General features: G+C 47.0%; 2 protein-coding genes across 2 annotated transcripts; both read right to left on the reverse strand.

Annotated features, from left to right (window-relative positions):
• Nucleotides 1-3: 3 nt before the first annotated feature.
• GGS25DRAFT_485835 (uncharacterized protein) lies at nucleotides 4-2,187 on the reverse strand. Its single transcript, XM_049260577.1, has one exon. It carries the CDS (start codon nucleotides 1,988-1,990, stop codon nucleotides 1,655-1,657), a length of 336 nt encoding a protein of 111 aa, XP_049117671.1. The 5' UTR covers nucleotides 1,991-2,187; the 3' UTR covers nucleotides 4-1,654.
• A 16-nt stretch (nucleotides 2,188-2,203) lies between these two features.
• GGS25DRAFT_485836 (uncharacterized protein) lies at nucleotides 2,204-4,249 on the reverse strand. Its single transcript, XM_049260578.1, has one exon. The coding sequence runs from the start codon at nucleotides 4,070-4,072 to the stop codon at nucleotides 2,831-2,833; it is 1,242 nt and encodes a 413-aa protein (XP_049117672.1). The 5' UTR covers nucleotides 4,073-4,249; the 3' UTR covers nucleotides 2,204-2,830.
• Nucleotides 4,250-17,949: the final 13,700 nt, after the last annotated feature.

Genomic DNA, 17,949 nt, shown 5'->3' on the forward strand with positions numbered 1-17,949 from the left:
AAATCAAATCAAATCAAATCAAATCAATTTTTTTTTTGTTGAAGACCTTCCATTTGCAATCACCGGTTGAATGCTGCTGAGTTAGCTTTGCACATCATTTGCGGCGCGCGTCTCCTCCTCCTCTCAGGCTCTCTCTCTCTCTTCCCTTCTCCATTGTTTCGGCGCTTTCTACACGCCGCAATTTCTTTTAAATTTTGAAGATCTTCGTTTGTTCCTCTCTTTTTCGAGGACAAGACCTAACAAAAAAAAAATAGCAAATGCAATGCGGTCCCAATTCTCCTCTTTTTTTTCTTTTCTCTAACACAACAATGGCAGACAAGACAAGGGCTTGACCCGCCCGCTCTCTCGCGCAGGTCGCGACATCGGCTGCAGGAACAGGAAATTCTTCTGGAGCCTACCAAGACGCACCTTGGTGGACCGTTCCAATCTCTCTCACTCTCTTTGCTTGCCCTTGTAGTAGTTACTTGTTCGCAACGTTCGGCTCCCACCTTTTCTGCAGAAACGGGGATTTGTCATGCTAGCTACCTAGTCCTTCTTGGCCCCCCTTCCCCTAGCTAGGTAGCTATGAAAGAAGAGAACCACCCCCCCGCCAAACCTTTTAAACGGAGCCTCTTCGCCGCGGCCGGCAAGGGAGAGGAATGGGGGGCAGGTGGGAAGAGAGCATGCAAGCTCCTCGATCCAGTCAGTCGCAAAAGCTCTAGTCAGCAAGCGGATCGACACATGCAAAAGACACTTCCGGGCGGCGTTATTATAATTTAGAATAACGGTTTTTTCTGTTATTATACTATAGCAAAGGGCTGTTATAGATGAACAATCTACCGAAATAGGCAAGTGTATACCGTACCAAGCCAGACGAGAGGGAAAGAAAGATTACGGGGGGTGGGTGGCAGGCAGGTGGAAAGGAATCGCGAGAGAGTTTTGTGAGCTGAGCGACTCCGATTTGTCTTCCACCCCACCCCCAATCCCCCCCATCCCCTAGTTAGGGTAGTTTGTTGGCGATTTCTTTTTTGGGAAGACTTGTCTTTCTTTGCCTTTTCTAACCGAGTGTACCGAAACGCCCATTTCCAAGGCTCCTCTCTCTACTTACATACATACATACGCACGCGCTGCTGTACTTCTAATCTATGTGCAGGAAACAAGGTAGTTTTGAAACAGACCGCCTCTCACATGCGCGCTATCTCTCTCTCATATGCTCTCTCTGTCTTTACTCTCTCAGCCCGTTGAGGGTCTGAGTCTAAAAAGTTAAGGGGGAGTGTGGGCGGGTTTCTTAAGAAAAAAAAAAGGGGGGGTGGGGGGATGACAGCTGCAACAGGATGCAGCTGGAAGAATAATATGTACGGATTTGACGATTTCAGAAGAGGAAAAGAAGAAGAAGAAGAAAAGGTCAAAGTTTCAAATGTGTTGTAAATGCGTGCGCGAGCTGTTCGTCCCGTATGGGAACTTGAAGAGGAAGAAGCCGACCCGAACCGAAACCAGACCAAACCCAAAGGAATAAGAAAATTTCAAAGAGCAAACAAACATCCTTCTTCTGCTTGCTGCTGCTGCTGCTGCTACTACTCCTCTTGCCCAGAACGCCCACTCGAAGACCCGCATTGCTCATGGAAAATCTGAATCTGAAATCTGCCACCCTAAAAACAGCGAGTACCTGCCCCAATCATCCCGGAACAAGGAGATGATGATAGAAGATAAAAAATGACAATAATATAATCCGTCCTTTCTCCGAGGAAGTTTGCATCCTGCGCCTTTGTCCATTCGATGGAGGTCCCTTAACCAGGGTTATATATAACATGCTATGAACAGAAAATAAAATGTAAGGAGTAAGGGGGGCTAACAAAAGAAAGAAAGAAAGAGAACGCGAATGACCAAAGAGAATTTCTTTCCCTGAGGCGTATGTGTAGGTATATACGAAGATGAACGAGAATATGTGTAAGTAAAGTATAAGCAGTAGATAGATAATAGATAACAACGACAACAACAACAACAACAACATGAGTTTTCAGATATAAGATAATTTGTTTTGTTCATAGAGCGCGTGGTATCTCATAAAAAAAAAACCTGGATTTGAAAGAGACGATGAAGATGCAGCGGCGCGATGAAAATGTGTTGAAGAAAAAAAAAAGAAAAAAAGCCAGCCAGCCTGCCTCCCCCCTTTGCCCATTCCCTTCCCTGTGCTCCCCTTCCCTTCCTCCCCCTAATCCCCTATCCCACCCCGTCCCATAAGAACAATTGAAGATCATACCTAATATAGTAGATACCTATGTATATATGTGTATATTTATATAGTATATGTAACGAGAAAAGAAAAGCAGAAAAAAAAAAAAAAAAAGTAACAAGAAAGATGATGACAAAACGATGGATGGAAAACCCGCTTTCTGGAAATTCCGAATTGCCATTATAATTTGGAACCTGCCAGTGTGTGGTTTTTTTTTGGTTTGATTGTCATAACCCAACCCAAAGCGCCCCCTTCTCTCTCCCTCTCTCTGTCTCTCTCTCTCTGTCTCGCCGTGATTTTTTCTTTCCCGCATGCAAAGTCAGGTTAACGTAGTGGTAGTTATATATATATGTATGTATATCTAGTTTAGCTTTAGTTCAGATTGAAGTTTTTTTTTCTCTTTTTTTTTTTGTGCGTAGATTTTGTTGAGTTTCTTTCATTCGTTCACTGTTTCCCCCGTAGCTTTGATTTGAAATTTCGATCGAACTGGGTCGTAGAAGCGTGTGTGTGGCTGGCTGTTGTGGTTTGCTAGGTTTCTTGAGTAGCATCCCACCACCACACACACACACACATATATATATATATGTACCGGAGATTTTGTTGTTGGGGCTTTTCCGTTTACGCGGTATCCCACATGCCCGAGACCAGCGGATCCGGGGAGTGCGTGATGCCGTCGGTGAAGTTGTTCATGCCCCAGTAGGAGTCCTCGTCGACGAGCGACGGGAAGACGGAGCTGCTGCTGTCGTCCGCGAAGGATGCCGACGCGTGCTGCGTCGCGAGCAGCTTGCTCGCCGCCGCCGTGCCCTTGAACTGGTCGAAGTCGAGGTTGTTGAGGTCTGCCGCGCCAGGGTGCTGGTGCTGCGCCGCCGCCGCCGCCGCCGCCGCGCACGACGACGACGCCGACATCCCCAGGTAGCTCCCCGCGCCCCGGAACCCGGCCGTCGTGTCGAACTGCGGCTCCCCGCTGAACGCGGACATGAAGTCCTCGGTCTCGGACACGTCGCCCGAGTTCGAGGTGAGCGTCGGCTCGGTCGCGGACCCGGACGCGCCGGCGCCGCTGCCGCTACCGCTACCGCTACCGCCGAAGTCGAGCCCCATGTACGACTGCGTCTGGTCAAAGCTCGAGGGCGTCAGGCCGTCGGCGCCCTTGAGCTCCAGCCCGTCGTACTGCGCCCAGTCGACGGAGGCGGCGCTCAGCCCCGCGCTGAACATCGGCGGCTCGTAGTCCGAGATCCCGCTGAACAGGTCGAACGACGACGACGACGTCGACGCGTAGTCCGGATACCGGATCGCTGACAGATCTAGTGGCGGCAGCTGGCCGTTTAGCTGTTGGAAGGAGGAGGACGACGAGGACGAGGACGAGGTGCTCTCGATGGAGGGCGAGGCTTGCGCGGACTTGGTTAGCCGCGCGGCGTGGCGGTCCGGCGACGAGGAGGAGCCGGCGCGCGAGCGCCCGACGGAGGAGGACTTCGTGCCGAGGCTGCTGGCGCTCGTGGTGCGGTGCATGGATGCGGAGGAGGCGGAGGAGGAGTTGTTGTTGTTGTTGTTGGAGGCGCGGGTGACGGAGTAGGGGCCGCTCTTCTGGGAGGCCTTGGTGTGGCGCTGCGCGGGCTTGTGGTGGCCGTTCTCGTCGAAGCTGAGGATGGGCTCGGAGTGCGTCGTGTTGGTGCGCCGTCGGCGGGTCGTCGCTCTCGGCTTCGTCGTGGACTGCAGCAGCACTTCCACCTCCGCTTCCGAGTCGGACTCCGGCACCGTGTCGAGGGACGGCTCCTTCTTGTGCGAGCAGGTGCATCGGCCGCCGTGGTTGCAACAGCAGCTGTCTGCGAACGGACGGAAAATAAGAATCAAGTCAGACACCATAGCATAGGTCTTTTATAGTTTTTGGTTTGGTTTGGTTGTTGTGATCATGTATGTATGGTAGATGGATGTAATAGCACATATAAAATATAATGTAATATATAATACATATAGCTATTATTGTATCTTGCTTTGAATTGGGGAATTGGCCGCTCACCCTTGTGTCCTTCCAGCGTCTGCTTTAGATGGGCGCATTTATGCGTCTTCTCGCCGCAATCGCATTTGACGTGAGATGATCGCGACTTGCGCATCGAGCGGCAATGTTGGCATTGCGACACGGGCCGGCCTTTTTTGTTGATGTGTTGTAATTGCCGATCTAGATGAGTTGCGCATTATGTGTAAGTGAGACTGTTCCTTTTTCTGTTTCTTTGTATAAATGGTTGCTGTATGTATGTATGTATAGGTAATGTGGTAGTAGATGCAAAATATAAAAATAGATATAAAAGGAGATAGATATGCGATCTCCAAGTCAATTCTTTTTTCTTTTTTTTTTTTTTTTTGCTTCTTCCCGGTCTTTCCTATGGCTTGAGAGCCAATGACTTTGTCTCATCCGGTGCCCCGCGATGGTGATAATAGTGGTCATAGCCATGGCAATGGTAGTGATCGCAAAACATGGTAATGCCGTCACAAGCTTCGGTTTTGTCTTTGGTAACAGGACGAAATGCAAGTAGAAAAAAATGAAAATAAAATATAAAATATAACAGCATAAAGAGAAATACCAGGCAATGCAAAAGAAAATGCGACAACAATTGCGCTTCACTCACCTGAATGTTGACAATTACTAACTCGATGTCCCCTTACACAAGCTTCGCAAGCCCACTTCTCGCCGTTGATTAACATTGTGTGTGCGCTTTTGGTGGTGGTGGATTTCGATTAAAACGTATGGTCGAGAAATTCAGAGGAAATCGGAATTACTCGGTATGTCGCAACGAGTGACGTTCGACAGTAAGAACAAAAAAAGAAATATTAATCTAAATAAAGATATAATAATAAAAAAACAGAGAGGGAGAGGGAAACCCAAAGCAACGGGTTCGTTCAAGCGAAAGGGACCAAAGGAACCTTAGAAACGGTTGGTGCTTCAGTAAGTGGCCCGAGGCTGCTGCGCTGGGAACGTGGGCGTTTGGGGTTTTTTGGGGGGGGCAAACAAAGGCCCGAGTAACATAAACGTATTCCGTATAGGTAACTAATAAGCTTAGTAGGCTTGCGTTGCGGTACGTTGCGCTGCGCTGCGCTCAAGGTTGCGTTGCAGCGAACCAAAGACACACTGCAACGGGGAACTGGGAAGTAAGTAGAGACAGGTTAAGTTGGCTGGCAGGTAGGTCAGGTAGGTAAATAGGTAGGTAGGTAAATAGGTAGATAGGCAAGTTAGGTAGGCAGAGAGGCAGGTTGTGGATGTATTGGATGTATGTATGAATGTAGTAGCAAATCCCTTATGCACGCATCTCCCAGGGTACTGTACTTTAAAGTAAGAACCTGGGAAGGTGAGGTAGGGTTGCCAGACAGACAGATGGATGGAAAGCTTGTACGTAGTTGTAAAGCAACGTTCAAAGGTAGGTATGTAAGTGTATGTAAGTAAGGTAAGTATGTAAGTATGTAAGTGGGTTGGTGGGCTGGTGGGCTGGTCAAGTTGTGTCTGGTGTAAGTTAAAACAGCCTGTGAGGTGGCAGCTTGCTTAGGTGATATCCAATAACCAGATATTCAAGATATCCAGTTTGTTGTCCAGCTGGCTTGTGAATTTTGGGAACTTTGGTAATGGTGGTAATGGTGGTAATGGTGGTAGTTAGGGTAGTTAGGCCAGTTCGGTATCGTAGGTGGAAGTATTATTGAATATTATCGACTATGACCGAGCCTTGGGCCGGGGGAGGAATACGGCGTCGCGGCAAATGATGAAAGAATGGCAAGAAGAAAGGATGCGCCAGTCTAAGAAAAGATAATGATTTGATTGATTGAGTGGAGATTTTTGTTCTTCGCTTGGAAAATTCTTTTTTATTTTTTTTATTTTTATTTTCAAAAGTTGAAATCGATTTGGTTTGTGGTCTTTAGTAGAAACTTCTCTTCTTCTTTTTTCTCTTTCTTTTTGTTCAAAAAGTTGTTATAATAATTAATATTGTTTTTTTTTGTTACCCCGTCAAGGAGCCGCAAAAAAAACTAATAATAATTAAAAATAATCCGAAAAAGATAGGTGAATTGAAGTTTCAACGCATGTATCTCAGCGTGCTGATCATCCGTCGGCTTCCAGGGCTGGCTAGCTAGCTAGAACCGCACAGTGCAGCGTGATGTATTTTCGGCGGTGCTATGCGGCTAATAGAGTATGACCGGGAAAAGGCCCTGCCTTTGATGGAGAATTCGGAGATGTATGACTGAGTTAGGTGTAAGTCCTTTCCGTTGTTTTCCTAACAGAAAACTCCAGACACGGGGTACCTGATACCCTCAAACTCGTGTACATACGAAGTATTAGATCGAGTTGAAACTAGATTGGCCAGGGTCTTGGGAGAACTCGGCTAACAAAGCTAGGTCAACGTAGTTTCGGTTAGACTGTATACCTATAGATATACATAGGTATGGGTTATGTCTAGGCAGGCTAGGAAGGTAGGCAAGTACGCAGGCAAAGAGGACAAGACGACCTTAGGTAGGTAACCTAGAGAGGTATGTATAGTATAGTTAGATGTTCCCAATGTTTGTGTCTGCGCGGTGGTGGATGTAGTTGTGGATGCGCAAAGTGGATGTATGTAGGTTAGTATGTAGTATGTATATAGATGTAGTTGTAGATGTAGATGTATCTTGTATCAAAACATCAACACTACACAACACAAGGCGGCAGCGTCTAAAGTGTGAGAGAGGGCAATGGGGACTGACGGAACTAGTCGGCACGGGAAGGGGGAACGGGCGATGTTTAAAGAGTCGAAGTCAGGATGAGTTGTTAGGTCTATGTAGGTGGGCAGGCTTATCATTTACCTGGTGGGATGAGAGAGTCGCGAAGTTCAAAGTAGAAGCCCAAAGCGAAGTAGAGAGAAAAGTACTTACCTAGTCCCTCTACAGCAAACCTAGCCGGGAATATACTTGTTGATGAATGTCATCACGGGCTAATGGCGTCCCAGGCATGGCTAACAATGACGGAGCTGTGGGTTGGCTAGGGGGGGGGGTGTCCTACCCGCCTCTGGTTTGGCCTGGAAACGTCCCTTTCGAATCCAGATGATGAATAACTAGCACGGTGATACTCAAGTAGGTAAAGGGCGAGAGAGGAAAGGTGGGCATGGTAAACGAGGACCTTGATTACTGCGTCTAGTGCGAACTGAGCCTATGTACAACATATTCGCGGTTGCGGCTTGCAAAGTTCAAGCGTGTAGAACTACCTACATCCATAACTACATGTAACTATGTACGTACTTACGTACATACGTACATACATACGAAACTACCTAGTACATATGTAGGTAGGTACAAGAGTTAAGTAGACTACTGCGATGTACTAGGTATGTAAGTAAGTATGTAAGTGGTATGTAGAGTATCAAATGTAGGTACAAGGTTTCCCCCCAAGACATACCAAGAAATCTCTGGGCATTGCATCGGTGTTGGGAGGACCTTCAACCCACGCCGAGCCAGCCAACCGCGAGCTGCGCTTCTCAGCCTACCTTGCCTACCCCTACTTCCTTAGCTTCGATTTATGAGGAATAGACGGGGGGGCATGTTAGCAGGCGAAAGTCCGCCAAGGGCGGGATCACTCACAGGTTTAGGACAGGGATGCGATGCCGCGATTGGGAATAGAAAGCGTTCCGTTGCAGACGGACGCACAGAAGTGAGATGGGTCTAATACTTCGTACATATTGTATTATATTTTGTGTATCTTGTTCAAATTTGTTGTATATAATATTGTACCTACATACCTACATACCTACCTACCTACCTACCTACCTAATGTATTATGGTCCATGTTATGCAAAGACCGTAGTAGGTATTATTATTTTCAAACTACTAAGCTAAGCTGGGTAGCTCAACTGACCGGGCTGGCTTATGTGGGATTAGTTAGTTGGGAGCTTCACCCAACTTTACGGTGTCAAGACGGTTTATTATGTTTCCACTTAACTATTACATAGTTATCCCAACTAAAAATCCCCCCAGGCCGGCCGGCCAGCTTCCTTCAACTCCTCGGCTATCATTCGTTTGTGTCCCCTAATTGCGAAAGTCTAGGTTGGATTTCTGACGACTGAGAGTAGGTTGGAAGGATACTCCCTACTACGTATCTTACCTATGTATGCATATTATTTTAGGATCTGAATCACAGCTGCGCATCTGTTTTCTTGGCACATGAGCCTGCCTACATGCGGGCTCACTGTAGTGTAAGTCGGTCATTGATCCGGGAATCGCGGGACCTTCCGAGAGCGTCTGGACTCAGATCATGTACTTTTCAACGTCAGTGGGAGCGTACAAATTGCAACTCTTGGGTGCTATGTGAAATTCGACTACCGCCTATGGATGATATCAACAAACACTCAGCGCCCGTCTTGGCCCTTGGCAAATCGCATCCAGATAGTTTCTAATGAGGCCGATCCGATGTTTGCGTGTACGTGTGTGTCTACGAATTTTGCTTGGCGAAATAGCTATACATAGTTAGGTTACAGGTTGGCAATGAATCCTCATTTCGTAGATCATGGATCGGGACACGAGCGAGATTCTGAGGCGGTCGCTGTACTGGTGCGGCGAACCCCTAGCCCAGTCGGTTTGACCCCCATGGGCAAAACAATGCTCACCTATAAATATTGTACCTACCTGTAGATCAGTATTGTATGACATCCCGAAGGAACGGCGCGCAAACCTTCCAGCGATGGGGAATTGACAGCCTTATTTTTAAATATCATGCGTGCCTATCCTCCTGCGTATCCTGCGTATCATGTATACCCAATGTAATATGCATCTGTGCATTCGGGTCCTTATGGACCTTCATCTCCAGGTCATATCTACGTCGGTCATGAAATTCAGCGAAATGGGCCCTCGCAGCAGGAATCTATATATCTAAGCTTGGCTGCCAAGTGTTTCGTATCAAGTGAATATTGCATAGAAGTAGGCGCTCTTTGAGCAATACGACAGTAGTTTGGCCTCGATTCGCCAAGCGACGACTTGAGGCGCATGGTAAAATTGAAGGCCAAGAGCACTCAATACAGAGAGCACTTTCAGACGGACAATGATAATACTTGAAGATTTTTCATTTTTGGTAACTCCGAGCACGACAAATACAGAATCCTACCTACAGGCATATACCTATATATGTGCCTACATAGTATGTATGTAGGTGCCCTATTGCCAAGTCCAGACTGTCCAATGCTCTACTATGTATACCTACTGCTTCTATTTACATATATAGCTATTAATGTATGTAGGTAAATCGATGGTTCATAGATTGATGCAAGCCAAAAGGGCCGTCCCGTTCTTGGCTTGAGGGGAACTGGGAGAGACAACTTGGACAAACAACATGGAACTTTGCGACTCTCTGAAGGTTATATTCATGTAGGTAGGCGCATAGAGGAGTCAAGGACTGTGTCGTCGCCGTTGCCAGTGCCAAGAAAGTACCCAATAGGCGTATAAGTTAGATGTCCCGAAGAATGATGGAAAAGTCCGAGAAGCCACAAGACAGATCTGTTGCTGAGGTCAGCAATAGTTGAATGTGAAACCTCCTAGACCCTTACTACATATACACGTGGGAGAGAAAGAAATCCGAGTCAAAAGCAAATAGAAACGACTTTGATTTACATAGGTATGTGTGTACTTTGGGTATGTACTGTGTAGATTCAAAGACTTAAAGGGTCCAAATGCTCAAAGTGTTAGTAATAATTACATAGTAAAGTAAGGTTCTCAACATTTAACAGGTGCTGGGCAGGCACAATACATACACCACATACAATAACTACATACAATACCCTACCGTTTCGGTTCTCAATTACTGTAATACACTGTAATACACCCATGTGTTACAGTAACCATTAGGTACCTATGTAGTTACCACCATACTGTATCGACTACCTATAAAATACCCTACCAGGTAGGTTAGGGCACACGTGCTCGACCTGGATGCCAACCTTGGAACGATTGTGCATGAATCTTATAGGTGCGGGAAACGGAATTGGTATATGCACCGTAATATTGCAACAATGTCATTTAAAAGCCGGCGCGCCGTACGCGCCGATTCAACTACTTAGTAGTATGTAATTCGTAATGTAGTTCGTAATTCATGTAACGAATTACTTCACTGAGTGAGCAACCTTGCCTTAACCAATGTCAATATTCAATATTCAGTTTTGCAGGTTGAGTCGAATGTCGGTATGAATTAAAACGTAAAGCAGCTTACTATGTAACTATACATTGCCTACCTAAAGTGAAAACTCCATCATGTCCATCACGTTTTTCTTTTCCTTCTTGGTTTCATGCAGGATCAATGGATCTATGTATGTTGACAGTAAGAGAACAGGTGCTAAAATAGTAGGCTACTTTATGTAGGTACATTACATATCCATGGAATCATGGATATTAATGTATGAACTTCATGTTTGCAGATGCCCAGCCCTATCCGAATTTAGACTAAGTTAAGTTTGAAAAGAAAAAAAAACATCGAATATCGCGAAAGTGCTGGCCCGGCCCGATAAACGATTAAATGTAACTTACGAATTTACTTGCCCCGTTTAGTATAAGTCTGCTTTTTTTTTCTACCCCCAGTTTTCCATTTTTCAGGTTCTTCCCCCCCTCAACTCTTGTTTTTGTATTCCATTTACTTTATTTCATTATGTATTTCACTTTATTGCTACATATGTTTATTTCTTACCTATTTTTATCTTCTCATTATATTTGTTTTTACTGTTCTTTTTGTTAATTCCTTCCTATTCTTCCATTCTCCCCAATTGTAATTCTTCCTGCATTTTTCTTTGTATTGAATGACTGAATCCACCCCCATCCCAAGATTTCCCATGTCACGATCTTGTGAAAATTTTCTCCTCTCCCCCAGCCCACCGAAGAATGTCCTGGTCTCCCACACACCTGTTCCAGACTGCCAGTTTCTATCTGCCCAATTCTATTATTCATCTTTTCGTGGGTGCCTTACCGTCATCGATCATAGATCACCACCAACCATTCCGACATGCTCCGGCTCTATCATCGCCGCCTTCCTTCGGTTCCCTTCGTAGCAACAGCATTATACTGTTGTGCCACGCTACAACCGAAGAGCTCACCCAACTTGTCGGGTCCCTAGCAACCATGTCACTCTTGGTCACTCTTGCGAAACCTTTCATCCTGCAATTGTTACCTACCTATCTACCTACCTTACATTACATTCTCATATCTCGTATCAGACTGCAATGAAAGAATTGCGACACCTAACCTACATATGTATTCCACGCCTTCATCCATTCCCAACAGCAATCCTTACCGCTGTTCTCCGCCGCTACTTATGAGTAACCTCGTTATCTTAGGGACTATGGTCTTATTCTTCTTACCTTACTTCAACCTCGTCTACTTGATACGTAGTTCGTTTGTCTGTCTGTCTGTCTGTCTGTCACACTGCAGTAGTTCATTCTGAAGCAAGATGTGCCACATAATTGCCCACGGGGTATCATGCGCAACATTTTGACAGCTGTAGCCTGCACTTTTGCGGCAATCAGCTACCGAGTCAGCATCAAAGAGGTTAACGATCTGCCAGGGGCTTTTCCAAACCAGAAGAAAAATCTAAAGGCAAACAGCTGAGACATCAAAACTCTAGCTGAGTTGTCTAGTGCCTCTATTTGGGTTTGTTTAGCTGCAACAAATCAGCCCAACAAAACACTAGAATTCCCTTGCCCGTTTAGAGCAAGTTGCTTATTCCTAGAGCTGGGCTTTCGTCACTTCTCGGTGCTTAAGTTGGGATATGTGATAATTCAAGCAACATTGCCATGCCAGCATACCATTCGGTTTTGGCCCGGCATGGCAGATTCCCCCAGACACCCAACACTGCCTGCCATAATTGCAGCATCACAAGACCGGTCTTTGAGTATCGTCTTAGTGGCCGCTTCCACACCCATACTTCCAAGCTTGGCAGTGAGCAACACACTGGACCCCTGAATCTGACCTGGCCCCGTCACATCAACCAGACCCCCGGACCATAATGGATGCCACCTCTACGGCCATTTTTCCAATGTCGAAACACATTAGCGATCACCACCACGATTATACGAGTGGTTTGTCAACTGTGCAGGCCTACAGGGCCCCTTGAAAGCGAGCAGCGAAATGAACAAGCAAAAAAAAGCAAAATTAAAGATTTCTATCTACTATGACCTATCGACAGTCTAACGGGTTGTCAATGACACCATATCGCTTGTAAACCCCATATGTAGTATTTGGTGCGTTATCAGGGGCTTTTGAACCGGAAAGCTTGATTGAGCAAGTTGACCCGCGGATACGACAAGACCATTCCTTATTTCGTTGTCGCTGAACCCCGCGTTGTTGGTCGCCTGTCACACATTACCCCAGTCAGCTCCTACGGGACGACGAGTGTCTTGCGCTTCGCAGCCGTTCGATTTGAGCAGATCTTCGCGGCTAAAATGATGGATCTCTAGGCTGACCTTTCGGGATTTCACCATTCATCGTCGTCCAATGACCTGCCTGAACTCAAGGGCCCGAACCCGAGTCTTTGGGTTTCTAATTGTCTCGACCCATGCTTCTACAAGACTTCTAGAAGTTTTCTCCTTGTAGAGAATCGGTACAGTATATACAATATACCTGGACTGGGTTACTGCACTGTCCGCTGTGCATTCGCCAGCCATTCATGTCCACGGGCATCACATAAGATGCTCTTCAAAGAGACATCTGGAACTGGTAGCGCTTACAGCACTTCCATGCCTGTACTCGTCGCCTCCCATGGGGGTCTGTTCTACGAATCCCGAAGGCAATTTGCAGATACTGCCTAGGGTCACGACTAATGGTCCGCATTGGTAGTGTTGCTATCGTCATGAAAATTATTTGATGTCTAGTATACCTCGGTCTCTTGTTTCGCCATTCGCCTGCACATGCCCGGAGGAGCAATTGCTTTTTCACAGGCCTTGCAGTGAGGTGGTGAATCTGAGATGTGAGCGGACATGAAGCCTTGCATGTCTTGAAGAGCTCTCGTGCAGACAGTATGCAGGGCAGTCTACATGGATAAGCTGAATGATGATTGGAGAGAACAATACATCAGGCCTGGTATCTACTACGCCTCCCACGCATGAGCCTACACTCCCACTGCGTTTCTGACACTGTCTGGTTCACCCCCCACACGTGCTGCCATCAGTGTGAGGGAAAAACACATGGATGCGTGCCTATCAGCCCCAGATACCTTGGTCCCAGCTAACAATTCTTTCTCGCTCCTATTGGACAAAGCTCACCACCATCTACTCCTTGATGTAACTTATAACATACCCTTTAAGTTACGACACCAGTCGCTTCCCCGCTTTCGATGGATGGCTTCTAAAGCTTGATTCTGCCGACGTGAGCCATCATTGCCCAAGAGAGACCGGCCCTGACATTAAGTCTTATTGCTCTTGCGGAATTCCACGGCCTCCGCATTTAGACGACAAGAAACCCGCAACGCTTTGACACCATAGGGCATCGGGGCATCGGATTTTAACTATTTTCGAATACTCCTTGTAAGGGGGTATTATGTTTCCTTTTTCTTTTCTTTTTTCCCTATGTTCTGGTTACGTTGTTGGCTAGCTTCCGGGATATTCTTCTCTATTAACACATCTACATGCCACTTTGAGCTCTCACGTTCATAGCACATGGTTGGGTATTAACGTAAAGTGTCTTACGTTAATACCAACATGCAACTGCAACGCACAATAGAGACGGCAAGATGTCTGCACGGTAGGTTTTGACAACTCTCCTTTATTTTTTTTAAATTGGACCATGCCAGCCATACGTTTTATACGTATATCGGCATTCGCGTATCAATTGCATTGACGCGAGTGTTTTCGCTCCTGGCAGAGATTAAAATATGAACCCGTTGCTGGGCGCCCGGTATCGAGAGATCGTTTTGAATCTCATTGAGAATCCGGGAATCAGTAGAGGTCACATTTCACTGCAGTATCTATGCAGTTTTCATTCCGTTTCTCCTCTGTTAAGATAGCCTAATTTTCCCAAAAGGCTGCAGGTTGTGTCAGACTGAGCTTCCATCAGCATGTCTCAGTTACCCCGTACCTTTGGTACCTTTGATGGCCCGTCCCTGTAAGCTGACCCATTGGGGAATATTAAATCTTTACTATAGTTAAGGCTTTATCATCTGGCGAACTACGGGTTAATGGCCGGATGGCTCTAGGGTACGACGCAGCCGCAGTGGAGCTTGCTATGTAGTTCGTTTTCATAATATACATATCTCTATTGAATCTATTTCCCCGTCACATCTTTCTGTAATCTGCAAACGGGAATAAACCCGAGAAATTGGGGAAAGGGCCCTTCCCGACGCCACGGCGCGACAAGCATGTAATGTCAGAGTCTTCCCACACCATTTTAACGTTGTGACATGGATATCAGCCAGTGGCCGGCTGTTTCGTTAGTTCCCGCTATAGCACCTCCGTCTCCCGAGAACGCCCCTAGATCCCCAGCGGAGATCGTTCCTTGGCATGAACGGAAAGTGATTCAATTAGTTGCCACTTGAGTCTGGTAGTCTTGGCTCTATCTCTACATTGTAGGGTCCAAGATGTGGCAGTACCGGATGGCAAAAAGGCGATACGCCAGTACATACACGATAGGCCTGAAGATGTGGTCGTTGGTAGGATTTAGGACGTGCATATTAGTGCATACCTACCTAGGTGGGCCGTCTTATGGTGTAGAGAGTACGTGGATGGTCGGCTAGAAATCTAGACACCAAGAACATGGCGGCCATTAGACGATATCAAGAAGAGTAACCCGAGTTTGGGCGGCTATCGGTTTATGCCATGGTCGTCACCACTGGAACGCTGACGTATCCACCACCTTCACAACTCTGTCAACAGAGCCCACGATGTTTTGTTTTGTTTTTCCTTTACTAGGGGCGAGCGCGCTGATAGAAGATAGCGTTCACCACCACACTCGGATGCCTACCTATGTAGGTAGGTATGCTAACAAATCGTTAGGCACGCTGAAAGAGCATCGTAACCTTAGTCTTCTGTCAAATGACCTCATGATGTAGCATCAAGAAATGAGTAAAACGCGCCGGCGGCATCGGCAGGTTATACATTTTGTCAAATTAATTTCTAGTACATTTCGAATTGCGTACATAGGTCGCTTGCAGGTTGGAATTTAGGTCCTAGTCCTACGTGTTCAAGGCCTGGTAACCTCCGATGCCCCCGTAGCCCGCCACCCATACCTACTAGGTACCTACACGGAGGCTGGGGAAGGATGATTGGGATGGGATAGGCTGAACCGTTCGAAGATTATCTGCGGGGTTGTCGAATTGCGCGCTTCATGCTACTGCAGGCATTCAAGGCTGCTTCCTCTAGCGCGATCAAGCATCCTGGATGGCGAAGTTTGCCGGCCGGCGATGGCGATGAGATTTATGTTAAGCCGGTTAGCGGAGGGTGATCGGCAACGTTGAGCTGCAGGCGAGCAAACCGAGAGAACGGGCCAGGTCTTCCAACTAACATAGTGTGGGGAATGCAACTGAGGTTGAAAAGGGCTGATCCGGACAAGAAAGGATGATGGTGATCTGTAATGAAAATAGTATCTTGGGGTGGGATATTCCCACGCAAGACACGCACCCACTGTGAGCTTAATGCATACAAGCCTTTAGGGAGGCAAGACTAATGCGGCTGTCAAAGATGTGATCTAGCCAAGAGCTGCACGCGATATGGTGTGCCGTACTAAAGCATGTGCCCCGGAGATATGCCTACGGAAACCTTGTCCCGGTCTCCTCGAGGCCAGTTCTTCACCAAGTATGGCTCCCTTGCCTACATACCTGGTAGTTGAGCTATCTACTGATCGAGGAGGAATCTAACCTAAACAGCTAAAGATAACCATATTAGGCATGAGTAGCCTTTTAGGTCTATCACCACCTAAAACATGGGAGGAAGAAGGCGTGGCATGGTGCGCGATAGTCTCCGTGTGAGACTTTCTCTAACCCCCCGCGCCGGCCGAGGAGGCCAGACCCTTCATCTATGATACGAGACTTGCGTTGGTGGCAAAGAGCCCGCAAATCTAGCTATAAGCCTAGATGGTCCAGGTAACGCCCCTGAACGTGCTCGGAAGACCCTCGAGGGACAGTGTAACAATAATACCGGAAGTAACGGACGTCCTGCAAGCCCCTCCCCTGTATCCAACCTCAGTTTCCCACACCCCTCCATTTTCTTCCTCCTCACTGTTTCTATACTTCACCTACCTACCTATGCTGACGTGAGTTTTGAAAGTATCAGACATCCGCACTTCCTCGCTAACAGCTTACCACCAGCTGTGGGCATCATCATCAGACGAGTTCGATCGAGAGAGGGGAAGAGAGACAGCAAAGACGTGGCAATTCTTTCGTCTTCTCCACATTTGGTCAACCCCACGAGGAAGGAGATTTGATCTGGGGGAGAAATCATGAAACATCTTTGTTGAGGGATGCGCCAAGGACGCCCCCCGTCTGTCGTGATGCTGACAGGTTTTTTTTTTTTACTAGAACTTTTTTTTTTTGCCCCCATCCGGGACGGCCAGCTCCCATCATCCCGAAAGTCTCAACAGGCGCGGCATTCGTCAGTTACGCGGCTTGGCGCGTCTTCCCCCTTTTCATCCCAATTTCTCACTCCAAGTAGGCTTCTGTACGTCCCTTTCTGGAGTCATCATTCGCTGAAGGAACAAGCTTTTTTAGTTCAAATACACGAGTTCCACGAAGTGTGCGTTTGACAAGATTTTTTTAGCGTTGTCGTCATATTAGACCGCAAGATCAACCAAAAGGACTGTCTGAACTCGATCGCCTCACTCGCATACTCTAACCCTCTCCCTTCTACTTCTACTTCTTCGTCCCTTTTTTTCACCCACCCCCTTGCTTCCTGATCTGGGATAACACAAGGCGAGACAAAAAAGGCTGGGCAGAAGAAAAAAAAAGGATAAGTCGGTGAGTGGGTGAAGCGCGACGCCGCCCATTGTCGCCACGACTCGGGCTTAGCTCCGAAAGACCTTACGACCAAAAGGAGCAATGAAGCTATAGGCACTGTCCTTGAACGCGGCTGCGGACGACGAGAGACGGCGATTACGACAAGCAGCGTAGATCGATGCCGTATACATCAACCGACTAGGCCGCGGCCTCTCATAAGCAAGGAAGCAAGCAGGCAGGTTTCCAGCATAGGCACCTACGCACGCAAGCCAGATCATCGAACGTTGCTACGTTGGAAAACCAAACTAAACTGTATAGCTAGTTTTAGTTTCTTTTTTTTTTTTTCTGTTAATGTTCTCAGCTCACTTCTCGGGGCCTCGGACGGGGAACTAACTGTTCGCAGTGCCGAGAAGACGGAACTCTTGGTACCGAGAAGCAGGTAGTGCTTCGTCCCGGCTCCCGAGTCGTAAAAAGATGCGCTTCGGCATGCGGTATGCGCGAACACTGGGCTGCATTACCACATGCAGGCAAATAGGTCGGTAGATAGCTACACAACTCACATAGCGTGGGTATCGTATAGGTAGGTAGGCATAGACATAGACTAGGAACTTACGTACATACATACATACATGCATACATGTATGTAGAACCATGGAATATACTGACGCAACATGCAAGATGTACTTCCCAGATCAAGAGACGTAACGTAGCTACTTACTAAGTACCTCCCTCGATGATTAACTGTCTAGACTCTAGATTCTAGACATTGCCTATACATGCCTAAGTAGGCACCTAGGTACCTATCTCGCCTCTCCTAGGCGGTTTTCGGATTGTATTGTCTCAA

The sequence above is a fragment of the Hypoxylon fragiforme genome (genome assembly GCF_022984875.1).
Source record: "Hypoxylon fragiforme strain CBS 206.31 chromosome Unknown GGS25scaffold_4, whole genome shotgun sequence".
In the NCBI taxonomy this organism is placed as follows: Eukaryota; Fungi; Ascomycota; class Sordariomycetes; order Xylariales; family Hypoxylaceae; genus Hypoxylon; species Hypoxylon fragiforme.